The sequence below is a fragment of the Musca autumnalis genome, unplaced genomic scaffold (assembly GCF_047663935.1).
Source record: "Musca autumnalis isolate F117 unplaced genomic scaffold, ASM4766393v1 scaffold_3, whole genome shotgun sequence".
Lineage (NCBI taxonomy): Eukaryota > Metazoa > Arthropoda > Insecta > Diptera > Muscidae > Musca > Musca autumnalis.
In genome coordinates this window covers 247916407-247930365 of record NW_027411866.1, presented here as the reverse complement: position 1 = coordinate 247930365, position 13959 = coordinate 247916407, and the positions used below count along the sequence as shown (strand labels likewise).

The 13959-nt window shown below is 37.7% G+C and overlaps 1 protein-coding gene across 50 annotated transcripts in view; it reads right to left on the bottom strand.

Moving 5' to 3' along the window:
• The window catches only part of AMPdeam (AMP deaminase), an 87062-nt gene that overhangs the window by 24782 nt on the left and 48321 nt on the right, over window positions 1-13959 (bottom strand). For 43 of the 50 annotated variants that reach the window (XM_073977699.1, XM_073977691.1, XM_073977709.1 and 40 more), the window contains one exon: window positions 868-1169. In XM_073977699.1, the coding sequence (XP_073833800.1) occupies window positions 868-1169 (302 nt within the window). Of the gene's footprint in view, window positions 1-867; window positions 1170-1457; window positions 1802-11153; window positions 11436-13959 lie in introns of those variants that run through there. The other 7 variants (XM_073977731.1, XM_073977728.1, XM_073977729.1 and 4 more) reach the window with 7 other exon arrangements.

Genomic DNA, 13959 nt, shown 5'->3' with positions numbered 1-13959 from the left:
TTTAAAAATATTGTTATGAATATAACTGACTAGACTTTAGTTAACTTAGATGAATTTTCGTTAATTTAAGAATTTTAATTTTAATGTAAAACAACTACTTTATAGACTTTCACTCACTATTTTCCACGTTTAAAGTAAAGTCCAAAGTAAGTAAGATAGAGCTACACAGATTTTAGAAGCTGATGTGTGCTTAGTAATGTCGTGTACGAATAAGTAAAATAAAGTCAACAAATTATTGCAAGACTCGTAACATAATGAACCCTTTTCAGATTAAGTTAAACCTAATTCCGTAAAAATATGTTTAAAATTCCACGATTATCAATTATTATAAAAAATATAGAATCTACCATTTTTTATATTACTTTGTAATGAGTTTATCAGTCCATGTAGCTCCAAAATTGTTGGTGGGTACATTTGTTTTGTTTGATTCCTTAAAATGTCTCTCGAATAATTTCAAAATTATCTACATACAAAATTAAAACATATTAAAAGACACACATAAAACATCTAATATATTTACAGAGGTTTCAGGATAAAGTATCCATGTGCTATATATACATTTTACTTTTCTAAAACACGCACACACACACACCTCTTACAATAACTGAACAATTGCTGTACAAACCATAAAAAAGGTGATTGTGGTGGTTGGTGAATTTTAAAAGAAGAAAACCAAAAAAAAAAGATAACCAATAATAAAATAATTACATATATAATATGAAAAAATAATAAAATAATTTACAATTTAGCCTTTTATAGAAAAATTTAATAAATAAAATTTTACATAAATTGAAGTAATAAAATATTTATATAAAAAAGTTATAGAGAACAATGACAACAACAAAGAAAAATAAAATCGAAACTTACCGGCAATTGATTTACGATCTTCATATTGAATTTTATTGAAACGATCACTTTCGTGTACCGTTTTCAAGAAACGTAAAGTTGTTGTGGGGAAAGATTGCTCCGAGATGGACATGTAACGTGAACGCATTTCCAATGCCTGAATTAAGAGAGTGGAAGCTCTTTCTAAATCTTCCAAAGGCACACCACTGGTATCCTCACCGGAAATTGAAACCCGCTGGAAATTTGGTATCATATCATGATCCAAAATATTGATGGTATCATCGGTTGTATCACCCTGTACCGAATGTTTATCGGTCATGGCACTGAAATGTAAGGAAAGAATAGGTTAATTAAGTTATAATCAAAAATAAAAATATACTCAAGTAATGCATTTACTTTAAAATAAAAATAATTCAATTAGAAAAAATTATATTTTTAAATATGTGTACGTTATTTGATGTTGTACAAATTTATTATATATAAGATTATATGTATGTAACCCAAAGTTACATATATGAAATGACTAGCTTACAATAAATCCAACAGATCTAGCGCATTACAATCTTTATAGGCATTCTTTGAAATTTAGCTTTATATCAACTTTCATTTACCTCTTTCCATTGGTTATCTTTGGAAATGTGTAGAAGTCATCCCGAAAAGACATTGCTGCATGAATTGCCAATTAATTAATTATCGATTACCAGAATAATGACAACATTTATTTTGATTATTGTTAACCGGTGTCACACGAAATCGATGAAAGTATTATGCCAATGCACGTTTCCAAAATTAAGTTTTATGTTCACTTTGTTCGAGGGAGGTAATATTTACTGCCTGCCTATTGGCAATATAAATGTCTTATTTAATCACACAAGGAATTAATTTATTTAAGCAATGTCCTTTCTTTTATTATTTTCTTAGTATTTCAAAACAATTGAAGAGGATTGCCAGAAGGCTTTTATTTAATGAATATTCAAAAACAAACTTTATTAGGATTTCGAATCGAAATTAAATTTGTATATCAACACCTTCTTATACCCGATTACACAATTTATAAAGAAGTTTTGCATAATTCAAAATCTCGAAAATATCCTGAAGACTCGGAAATATTCCCAATTTATCTTGGTCCCCCTTTCATCTCAAGTGGAAACTTACCTCCCCGTGGTGTCACCTGGGGAACTGCCTTTAACACCCGTTAAAGGTAGTGAACTAATATGTGCCGCGCGTTCACCCATAATAACGTTAAAAACGTGGGTTTGGGCGTCGGGTTAGTAACCCTCCCCTAGAAAAAACAGCCTACTATGAAAAAACGAAAGAAAAGAAAAACGAACCCCTCTAAATTTGACGAACCCCGCAAAAGTTTTAAGATCCATGATCTGCGAATTTGCACCTGGAATATTCGCACTCTTTATAGAGAAGGTGCAGTCTTCGCATTGGCAGACGTACTTGAACAGTACAAGGCCGATATTACTGCCATACAGGAAATACGATGGATTGGGAAAGGCGTGACAACAACACCTAAAGGTGACGCACTGCATTATAGCTGCCATGACGTAAAGCATGAGTTTGGTTGCGGATTTGTAGTTAGTCGGAGACTAAAACATCTGGTATCCAGCTTCACCCCAGTGAATGAAAGACTTGCTGCAATTCGAATAAAAGCTAAATTCTTCAACATCAACTTTATTTGCGCTCCTGCTCCCACTGAAGAAAAGGACGAACAGACCAAAGATATGTTTTACGAGCACCCATGACATTAAAATTATTCTAGGCAATTTTAATGCCAAAATTGGTGAGGAGAATATCTTTGGCCTAACCGTCGGGAATTTCAGTCTCCACAGTGAAACATCATCGAGCGTGTTGGATGTACGATCGTTCCGAGGCGCAAACATTGATTCGGACCACTACGTTGATTCAGCAAAGGTACTTACCCGTCTAAACGTTGCAAATAAAGCACGAACAGACACAACGCGGAACTTGGACATCGATAGGCTGCAAACACAACATATAGCCACAGCATATTCCACTCAACTAGCTCAATTGCTTAAGAGAGCACTCCTTGTTCCGATAATATAACAACACAATGGCAAAATATTGCCCACTCGATGCAAACAGCCGCAAAATCCATACTTGGATACCAGAGACCTCCACAAAGGAATTCATGGTATGACCAAGAGTGTCGTGCTGCTATCGAAGGGAAAAATGCGGCACATAGAGCTACTTTACAATCAGTAGCAACGCGTAGCGCACGAGAGAGATATCGGGAGAAAAGGAGAGAAGAGAAACGTCTTTTCCGCAAGAAAAAGGGAGAAATGGAAAAGCGGGAGTGTGAAAAAATCGAGATGTACAGGAGCCAGAATGAAGTCCGAAAATTCTACCAAAGGGTGAAACATCAAACAGATGGCTTTGGTACAGGCACATCCTCCTGTAGAGACCAGCAAGGTAATCTGGTAACAGATACAGATAGCGTGCTCAGGATATGGAAGGAACATTTCTCCAATCTGCTTGTATCCAATAGTAGCGAAGACGATGATACCACAGATCCAATGCCAGAAGATGGTGTTGAATGTATACCACCCGGCCAAGATGAGGTAAAGACAGCAATAAACCGGCTGAAGAATAATAAGGCAGCAGGAGCTGATGGCCTACCAGCCGAGCTGTTTAAAACCGGAGGCGACGCGCTGATAGGGTGTATGCATCAGCTAGATAGCACCATCTGGCAGGAAGAACGCGTACCCCACGATTGAAACCTGAGCATCCTGTGTCCCGTCCACAACAAAGGAGATAAGACTGTATGCTCCAACTATAGGGGCATATGTCTTCTCCCTATTGCCTATAAGATAGTGTCAGGGATATTGTGCCAACGACTAAAGCCTATGGTCAACGAGATAATTGGACCATACCAATGCGGCTTTAGACCTGGCAAGTCCACCATTGACCTGATATTTACCCTGCGGCAAATCCTGGAGAAGACCCATGAGATGCAGATCGACAACTACCACCTTTTTGTCGATTATAAAGCAGCCTTCGACAGCCCGCTGCGTTCAAAGGTATTCCAAGCCATGTCTGAATTTGGTATCCCCGCAAAGCTCATCCGGCTTTGTAAAATGACTTTAACTGACACGAGGTCCTCAGTAAAAATAGGAAAGAACCTCTCCGAAGAGTTTGGTACCAAAAGAGGTTTCAGACAAGGAGACAGCCTTTCGTGTGACCTCTTCAACATCCTGCTAGAAAAGGTTATACGAGAGGCAAACGTCAAAAGAAGTGGCACAATCTACACCAATAGTCACATGTTACTTGCTTATGCTGATGATATAGACATCATGGGCCGATCAGTAAAAGAAGTAACTGATACCTTTATAAAGGTCGAAGGAGACTGCTAAAGTGGGTCTGGCGGTAAACGGTGAGAAGACCAAGTTGATGGTGTCGACGCGCAATGCATCCATTGAGCTCGGACCGACTCTGGATGTTGGTTCCTATAATATTGAGGTAGTAAAAGACTTCGTCTACCTCGGCACCTCCGTAAACACAACAAACGACATCAGTTGTGAAATAAAAAGAAGAATTGTGTTGGCCAACAGATGCTACTTTGGTTTAAGTAAGCAGTTTAAAAACAAAGCCACATCTCGTCAAACAGAAATAACGCTCTACAAAACACTGATACTACCCGTGCTGATGTATGGCTCCGAAGCCTGGGTAGTTGCGCAAGCAGACATGGCAGTGCTTGGTGTGTTTGAGAGAAAAATTCTTCGAAAGATCTACGGACCAATCTGCGTTGACGGTGAATATCGACGTCGCATGAACCACGAGCTGTATCTGCTATACAACGACATCAATATAGTTAAATGTATCGAGATGCAGCGATTGCGTTGGCTAGGCCATATCATAAGAATGAGCGATGATGAACCCGCTAAAAAGGCGTATGAATACATGCCACATGGCGGTGCACGCAGAATTGGCAGGCCAAGGAATAGATGGCGCAAACAAGTGGATGATGAGATGAAAAGGCGCGGTATTCCAGAGTGCGAAGCAACAAATCGAGAGGAATGGAGATCTCTTCTTAGTTCGGCCTATAGAACAAATGTTCTGTAATGGCCCAGCTAAGTAAGTAAGTAATTTCTTAACATTGAGTTCATCGATTATGTCATTTACTCCTTGGATGAACGCGGTAATAGGTCTACCCTCTTCTTTGAAGATCCCCATGTCTACCAATGTCAGAATTGCTGCTGCTACAGTATGGCTAAATACCTGAATTGCCCTTGCTACATACATCTTATCCCAAATCGAAAGGTTTATATGCCTTTCAGTCAATTTGGAACACAATTTAATGTTGAAATTTTTGCAGTCATACTCATACCTAGCTGCTATGTACTCATTCCTGATGAATTTTCCCTCCCCAAAGATACCGTTTAAAAACATATTGTTTCTAAGGTACATAAACAGGTGTGGTCACATAGACAACTTTTTTTTTTCATTTTATCAAGGAAAACATGGTCGTTCACTTGACAAAGCATGCCATTGAGTTTTATATTGGAGGCACCTTGGTCGCAAACAACTCCTGTCACATAAAGGCCAATCTCCTCTGCAGCGTCAATATTTGCTTCCAACATATCTTTTAAAGCAACAGCAATAACACCACCCGACGATGATGATGATGTACCTCCTACTCAACAACTCATCAGCATCAAAACAAGAGCTTTCGCCGCAATCATGTCACTTCTGTTTCCATTTTTCAAATCTTCGAAGCCATCCACAACATCACCAGTTTTATTACACTACACCTATTTTCGGACTTCCATCTCGTCGAAGGATACTGGTCATTCCCCTTTAGAAAACTTGGTTATTATTTTTTGAAGGTTTTCTTTGAGGCGGGGATCAATACCCATTTTCACTCTTTTTATTGGACGTCAATTTGACAAGCTCTCCGGATGCGGCAGGTTAAATTTTAGTACACCCCTTAAGAAATTGTAGGCTTTCCTGGAGGTCATGAAAATACAGTGGGCAATACTTGTTTGTATAAGGCTATAGTGTGTGGTGTTATCATCATTTTCGAAAATTGTGCCGACTCCTTGTTTTTTGCCTCTTTCATATACATTGTATTTTCATGAATTGCCTTCCGAGACAGGCACATTTCCTCAGTTTTCTTTCTTAAGGCTAATTCCATTTTCTTGTTGCGGACTCGTAGCTGATTTTTTCTACTTCAATTCTATTTCTAACACGCTCCAGTTCAATTTGCAATTTCCGATTTCTCTCATTAATTCAGTTATTTTTTTGCTGTTGGCTATACTTTTGAATATGTTTTGTGGCATTTATAAGTACAGATTGTGCATTCCTTTTTTTGGTACATTTTTGTATGATATACCATATTTTATTCGTTCATAGCACCTTGATGGCTTAACAACTTCAAAATGTTGTTTTTTCGGAGCACTTTTTAATATTTTCTAAGAAGTGTATTCTACAACTAATAAATAGAGAGGATTTCTTTTATAGGTAGGGGTTCTTCTCCTAATAGATTACTTCTTCACGAGTTTTATATACGGAAGATCCTTTAAAAAGGTTTTACTACGTTGCGTTCTGTTCATAGAACAACTCTTTAAGAGTTTTATGGGATTTTGTATTAACTATACCACTTTACCAAAATCTACAAATAAATCAGTTTGTCTCATATTTGATTGGATTTATGAGTCACTATTGCAAACATTTTCCTGCAGATATCATGCAACGCAATTTAGCACAAAATATTTAAATATTGCTTTTTATTAACTCAATATGTTCGATAAAAATAGCTTCAATATCAAAAACAACAACGATTTATGATAAGTGGTTCTATATTCTTATTTGTTTGTTATTGCTGCCTTGGGTGTCACCCCATTTTATTGGATGGTCATATTATTTTAGTCATATTAAAATTATTGCTGCAGTTTGGATTCGATCGCAAAAAATAAATGTCTCTACGAAATAAATGAGGCGCGTGTGTGCGATCTGTTGTTTTTGTTTATTTTCTATCTTGGCGAATAATTTGTATTAATTTTTTTACAAAAACAAAATAAAATTCTTAGATTTTAAGTGACGTAGGAGATGATATGCATCAATTAACGGCATTGACTGCCATGTTAAAGGCAATGACTTATTTTGATTCTAGTGTATCTCAAGTGGACACTGATTCAACAGCATTCACACAAAATAGTTTAACCACTAGGTGTGAGAAATAGGGTAATAGAAATCCACCTTTTTGCCACCAGCAATGTTTAATATTTTCTGAGAAGTGACATTTGGAAGGGTGGCTGTTTTTAACTTGTGCACGAAATTTGGAAAATGCATTTTCCATTGCATCCTGTCTGAGTTTTACTATTAAGGTATACTCGACGACCTAAGTGCAATCTCGGAATATTTCTTCAGCCTAACCACCAACCTTTGGATTGTTTGCCTCAATCCTACCACACATTTAGCTCTGAAGCTTATGCTAATTTGCCGATGAATTCCATGGTCTTTTCAAACCGCTCAGCAAGTATCGTTCCGCATTCATTTCAATAGTATTAGTTTCCACTGTGTTGAGGGCCTCTAAAAACTCACTATTTCACATATTTGTTGCTCATTGGCTAATATGCACGGAAAATGCATTTTCCAATACATTCTGTCTGAGTTTTCCTGTTAAGATGTACTCGACGTCAGAGCCATTTTGGAATATTTCCTCGCCATTATCATCAACCCTTGGACTGTTTGCTTCAATCCTATCACACATTCAGTTCTGCGCTTATGTTATTTTTCAGATGAATTTTATGGATTTTTTGAACGGTTTAGCGTCTTCCGATCCTCTTTCGATAGGTTGATTGTTGTGGTTTGACATGTACAATTTCATAACATTGAGTTCATCGAATATGTCAACTGCACTTTGTGTTAACGCACTAGTTGGTCTAGACTTTTCTGTTAAGATCCCCATGTCAATCAATGTCAGAATTGATGCTGCGATGGTATGGCTGTACACCTAAATTACCCTTGGTACATTCATCTTATTCCTTTCAGTCAATTTGGGACAAAATTTAACGAGCAATTTTTAATTTTTTCTGGAAAGTGAATTTTTACAATAAAACAACGCAATTCGCGAATGGAAGGGTGGCTGTTTTTACCTTGTGCACGAAACTGAGTGTTACTATTAAGATATACTCGACGACCTAAGTGCAATCTAAGAATATTTCTTCAGCCTAACCACCAACCTTTGGATTGTTTGCCTCAATCCTACCACACATTTAACTCTGCCGCTTTTTTAAACGATCAGCTTGTCTTTCGATCTCTTTCGATAGGTTGATTGTTGGGGTTTGGCATGTACAATTTCTTAACACTGAGTTCATCGAATATGTCATTTACTCCTTGGATGAACGCGCTAATTGGTCTAGCCTCTTGTGTTAAGATCCCCAAGTCAAACAACGTCAGAACTGCTGCTGCGACTGTATGGCTGAATACCTGCATTGCCCTTTGCTACATTCATCTTATCCCAATTCAAAAGGTTTATATGCCTTTCAGTCAATTTGGGGCTCAATTTAACGTTGAACTGACTGTGAGAGATAACTAAATAAAATAGCAAATGTAGCCGAACTAGCATCGAATACTGATTATTTTACATCACAATCACTACGACCCTACCTGAAACTGGTATACTATTTGTCAGACGTAAACCGAGAAGGGTATAGCCCAGCAAGTATTGTTCCGCATTCATTTCAACCTTTTAAGTTTCCACTGTGTTGAGGGTCTCTAAAAAACTTACTATTTGCTCATTGGCTAATGTGGAGGTTGCCTTAGTATTGCAGAAATTGCTCGTTATCTTCTTCGCAGTTTTCATAAAATTGCCACGACCACTGCATAATATTTTGTGAAAAGTTTTGCCTTGTGCAGGAAATTTGGAAAATGTATTTTTCAATTAAGATATACTCGACGTCAGTGCAATCTCGAAATATTTCCTCTGCCTTCACCATCAGCCCTTGGATTGTTTGTCTCTATCCTACCACACATTTAGCTCTGCCACTAATGCTAATTTTGCCGATGAATTCTATGGATTTTTTTAACCGCCCTAGCTTGTCTTCCGGCCCTGTTTTGGTGGGTTAATTGTTGGGGTTTGGCATGTACAATTTCCTAACATTGAGTTCATCGAATATGTAATTTACTCCTTGGATAAACCCGCTAGTTGGTCTAATCTCTTCTGTTAAAATCCCCATGTCAATAAATGTCAGAATTGCTGCTGCGACAGTATGGCAGAATACCTGCATTGCCCTTGCTACATTCATCCTATCCAAATTCGAAAGGTTTATACGCCTTTCAGTCAATTTAATCATTTAACATTTAAATTTTTGCAGTCATACTCATACAGAGCTGTTATGTACTCTTTGCTTATGACTTTTCCCTCCACAAAGATACCGTTTGAAAATTTCTTGTTTCTAAGGGACTTAAAGAGGTGTGGGAAGTCCCATAGAATAATTTTGTTTTTATGAAAGAAGCAAATGGTCGTTCTCTTGGCAAAGAATTCCATGGGGTTTTATATTGGAGGTACCTTGGTCGCTAACAATTCCTCTCACATCAAGGCCAAGTTCCTCTGCAGCTTCAATATTTGTTTCTAACATATCTTTTAAAACAGCAGCATTAACACCACCCGACGTTAAAGATGATGATGTACTTCCAATTACTACAAAAACTTTTCAGCTTGAAAACAATCTGAAGCAATCTTGTCGCTTCTGTTACAATGTTCCAAATCTTGCAAGATGTCCACAACATCATCAGCTATATTATACTCCACTCTTTTCGAACTTCTATCTTGTCGAAGGCTACAATAACTTGTCGTTCCTTTATAGAAAACGTTATTATTTTTCTAAGGTTTTCTTTGAGGCAGGGATCAATACCCTTTTCCACTCTTTTCATTAGACGCAAATTTGACAAGCTCTCCGGATGCGGTAGATTACATTTCAGTACACCACCTGAATTGTATACAAGGCGGTAGTGCGTGGTGTCATCGCATATAATTTTCGCACAATGTGCCGACTTCTTGCTTTTGCACATTTCAAATACATTGAATTTTCATGACTTGCCTTCTGAGACAGTCCCATTTCCTCAATGAAAAAGGAGGAATGAATCCAATAGGCTATGTCAGGAGAGTGGTATATCCCATGCTGGAAGAAATATTACGAAAGTTTGAACCAAATCGTATACATTTGGATAAAAATGTTGAACTTTTGTGGCGAAGGTACGCGATGGAGTGGATCGATATGGTGCATCTACCAACTTGATCAGACAAACTAAAGCTCCGTTCCAGTACTTTTTTAATGGTAAAATGTGCAAAAGAGAGAACCGTCAAAAATAAGTTCAACGCACACATTTTTCCAAAACGTACGGGAACGGAGAAATGACAGAAACGTCAAAAAAACTGGAACAAATGTCAAAGTCGGCGAATCGACAAATCAGAAGCCGGCAAACATGTTGCACATTTTTGCACGCCCAAATTTGTCGTGTAAAAAGTTTCTAAAGAGAGAGCCATTCAGTGCCATTTTTGTTCAAAGAGAAGTGAACATTTTGCAACTTTTTTGGTGTACGGGAACGCATTTCCGGGGAAAATGTTCAAAATGTGTTAAATGTGTAAAAACTTTTTAGTTCTCGAACGAAGCTTAAATCGACCCAAATTCTTTGAAACTGATTTGGTCCAAACATACTTTGTGGCCTAAAACCATTATTTCGATGAGGCACATTTGTACACCCTCGTTACCCTAAAGGTTGTGGATACAATTAAATTAACATGTGTTGATTTTTTGTATGTACTGTAAATCACACATATCACTTTTTCCAAATATGTCATACGTAACATGGTGCAAGAAAGAAGGTGATACAATAATACCAAATGATGTCTTCATTTGCTGTCAAAACAAAATTTTAATTAAAAATAAATAACAAATATTTCGCTTCCATAAAGAATATCTGCGTGCAACGTCTTTATTTAAGCTTCGCGAAGAATACTTTACCGTTTTCGTCTAAATTTTGTGGATATTTTTCGGAAAAAAATATGACAGCAAATGAAGACTACGGTGTGAATTCGCCCATTGGATCACCTTGTTAAATTCGCCTTGATACGTAACATACGTTATAATTTGATTTACGACTTTTTTCCCTTACAAAAACAATTCAAACGTTGGAAATCCCGAACAAGCGAGCGTCGTTGTAAGATTATTTGTTATATCACGCACATGTTACGCATAAATAATGGGACCCACATTAGTCCTCTAACAATGGTAACCTGGAAATTCCTGGTAAATTAGATTTATTCAAAAACTGGCCAAACAATATTGCCGAAACATGCAAATATACCACTGAGTCGCAAGAAATATTTCTTTAATTTTTCTTTCTTTCTTCTATAATTTTTTTATTTATTTCACTTTGACCATACTCTATAACAACAAATTATGGTGAGGTATATAACGAAACAAATTGACTGCGTTAATTGCACGAAGAGAAAGAACAATTGTAACTAATAGTGGCAAACAGCGAAATGTATTGACAAACCCGCCGCCTGGCCAAGACAAATATGGTATCTCGAGTACGGAATAACTAATTGTATTAGAAAGGTGTTTGGCGAAAAAAAATAAAAACAAAATAACAAATGTGGCATTTTTCAACATTGGTTGCGATACCAGTAGGCCCATGCTTTTTTTGCTTGGTTTGTTTGTCCATTACCCACCCCGTGCCCAAACGCACACAAGAAGTCTCATAAATAGCCCCCAAAACTGTCCCAGCTCATGCCATGGTAATAGCCAGCCGTCAATTGAATACCCATGTGCAATGGGTAGAATGGATGAATGAGGATATTACCAAAAAAAAAAAAAAAATAGAAAACACGGAATATTGTAATTCATGTGATCACCATCGCCGCCAACCTATGGTGAACACCGGTTATTCATAATAAAAACTATTGGTTGTCACAAAATGACAACGATGATATTTGTATTTTTTATGGCAATCCATTTTTTATTTGCTAATCTTCTTCGAATGAAAGAACAGCAAGTTAGAGGTGGAGGCATTTAAGGGATTAAATCACGAATTCGATATCGAATTGTTGATAATGAGGTGCCTACTCTTCATGAGGTAATAACGAAATAAAAATTATCAATTGACTAATTCGCAAAAATTCGGAATACCTTAGCAAGTTACCTTCTGAAGGTTAAAAAAAACAATATTTTACTTATTACTAAGTAATGCATGTGCCCAGCCACAAAACCGAGAGTACTGAGTTTTATGCTCCACGTCGGCAAACAATGTTTCTATTAGAAAATATAGTTCTTGATGGACATGTAAGCTTTTAAACAATCCATAATGTTCGTATACGTGAAACAGCACGTCTAGCTTCAAATCAGAAGTTCACTCAGCAGCGGACAAATTAAAAATTTAGTGTTTGGTGAAACGTTTAGCTAACATCTCCTAAAATAGAACATAAGTTTTCCAGCTTATGTGGTATTAAAATGACGATTATTAAAATAATGAGTTAGTAGGTTAATCTGATAATTTTCGGATCATCGAAAGATACTCTTTCAAGTCTCTATTGAGGATATTCGACAACTACACATACAAATCAATGGAAACTGACTGGAACAAATTCAGTGAACTAGTAAGATCCAAGCTGGGGGTACCACATAACCCTTTAACCGCCACTGAGCGCAGTAAAACATGTGACAAAGGTTCTTGTGGATATCTTTGAGACTTACACACCCAGGCAGATTATGAAAACCAGTCTGGTGGTGAAAAAACTAGCAAATCCTAGGAAGTTTATCAGAAGGCTTTACAACAAAGCCAATAAAACGAAGTTGTCCACAGATTGGGAAAACTACAAAGTGTCTTTCAACAAGTACAACAGTGAAATAAAGAAGGCTGAACGCATATCTTGGGTCTGCTTTAGCGAATCTATAGAGGGTAAAGGACGTAGCCAGATTCCGTAGGGTACTCTCGAAGGACCCCCAATCCATCGGCAGTATCAAACGGGAAGATGTCACATAGACTCACTCCGGTCTAGAAATTTTGGATCTCCCAGACAAAACCCATTCCGCCTACTGCATGGATGCACCAGAGCGCTAAAGCGCTCCAACCATACGCTACCAGTCCACGAAGGAGGTGAAAGTCATTGAGCTACGAGCAATACATCGTTTCTTCATAATATAAACGCTGTACAAAGAGCGGCAACACCATTAATCACCGGTGCTATAAAAAGCTCTCAAAGACCGCTCTAAGTGTACTACTGACCTTCATCCATTGAATTTTGTAGTGCAGAAGTTGGCAGGCAAAAGTGCTCTCCGATTCGAGGGGAAAAATTCATAGCGCAATTTCGAATATGGTTACGCTGCTATTTTATGACGATCGGGACTACCATTGGAATCGAACGTAATCAGTAATTATATATCACCACAGCTACACTTCGATGAAATTAATGTAAAAAACACCTCACAGAGAAATGTGGACCCATAACTATCCACCTCTACTCGGCTCCGATGGCTCCATGAAGGAAACGGGAATAAGAGCAGGCGGATATAGCGATACCCTCAATCTATGGCTCTCATATAGGTGGAACGAAAATATAAATATCTTCCAAGCCGAGAACGTTCCCTCAATCTATGGCTCTCATATAGGTGAAACGAAAATATAAATATCTTCCAAGCCGAGAACGTTGCTGTCAAGAAAGCAGCAGAGTTGATAAGAAACATGGAAAGGGACATATCGGGACCGGTGAATATCTATGTGGAACGACCCTTAAATAATTTACGAGTAGATACCATCCAATCAAGTCTGCGGCGTTCTTGGATTGCAGTAAAACTTTGGAAGCGCTGAAATCAATAGCTGTCTTGTGCTCGGTATCAGAGCATTGCAACATCGAAGGAAATGAAATAGTGGATGAAAAGGCGCATTGCGGATATGATACCGACTCTGTAGTCGACAACTCAACCAAGCCACATTTGTGCCATTTCATGCGGCAGTTGGAACAAAGATATCGGGACAGGGCTTGTCAGATTTGGCACAACGAACCCATCTGTAAGTTATTCAAAGCAATCTGACCGATCCTCTCTACATTCATTGAAGAAATCCGACCTGGAACGGTGG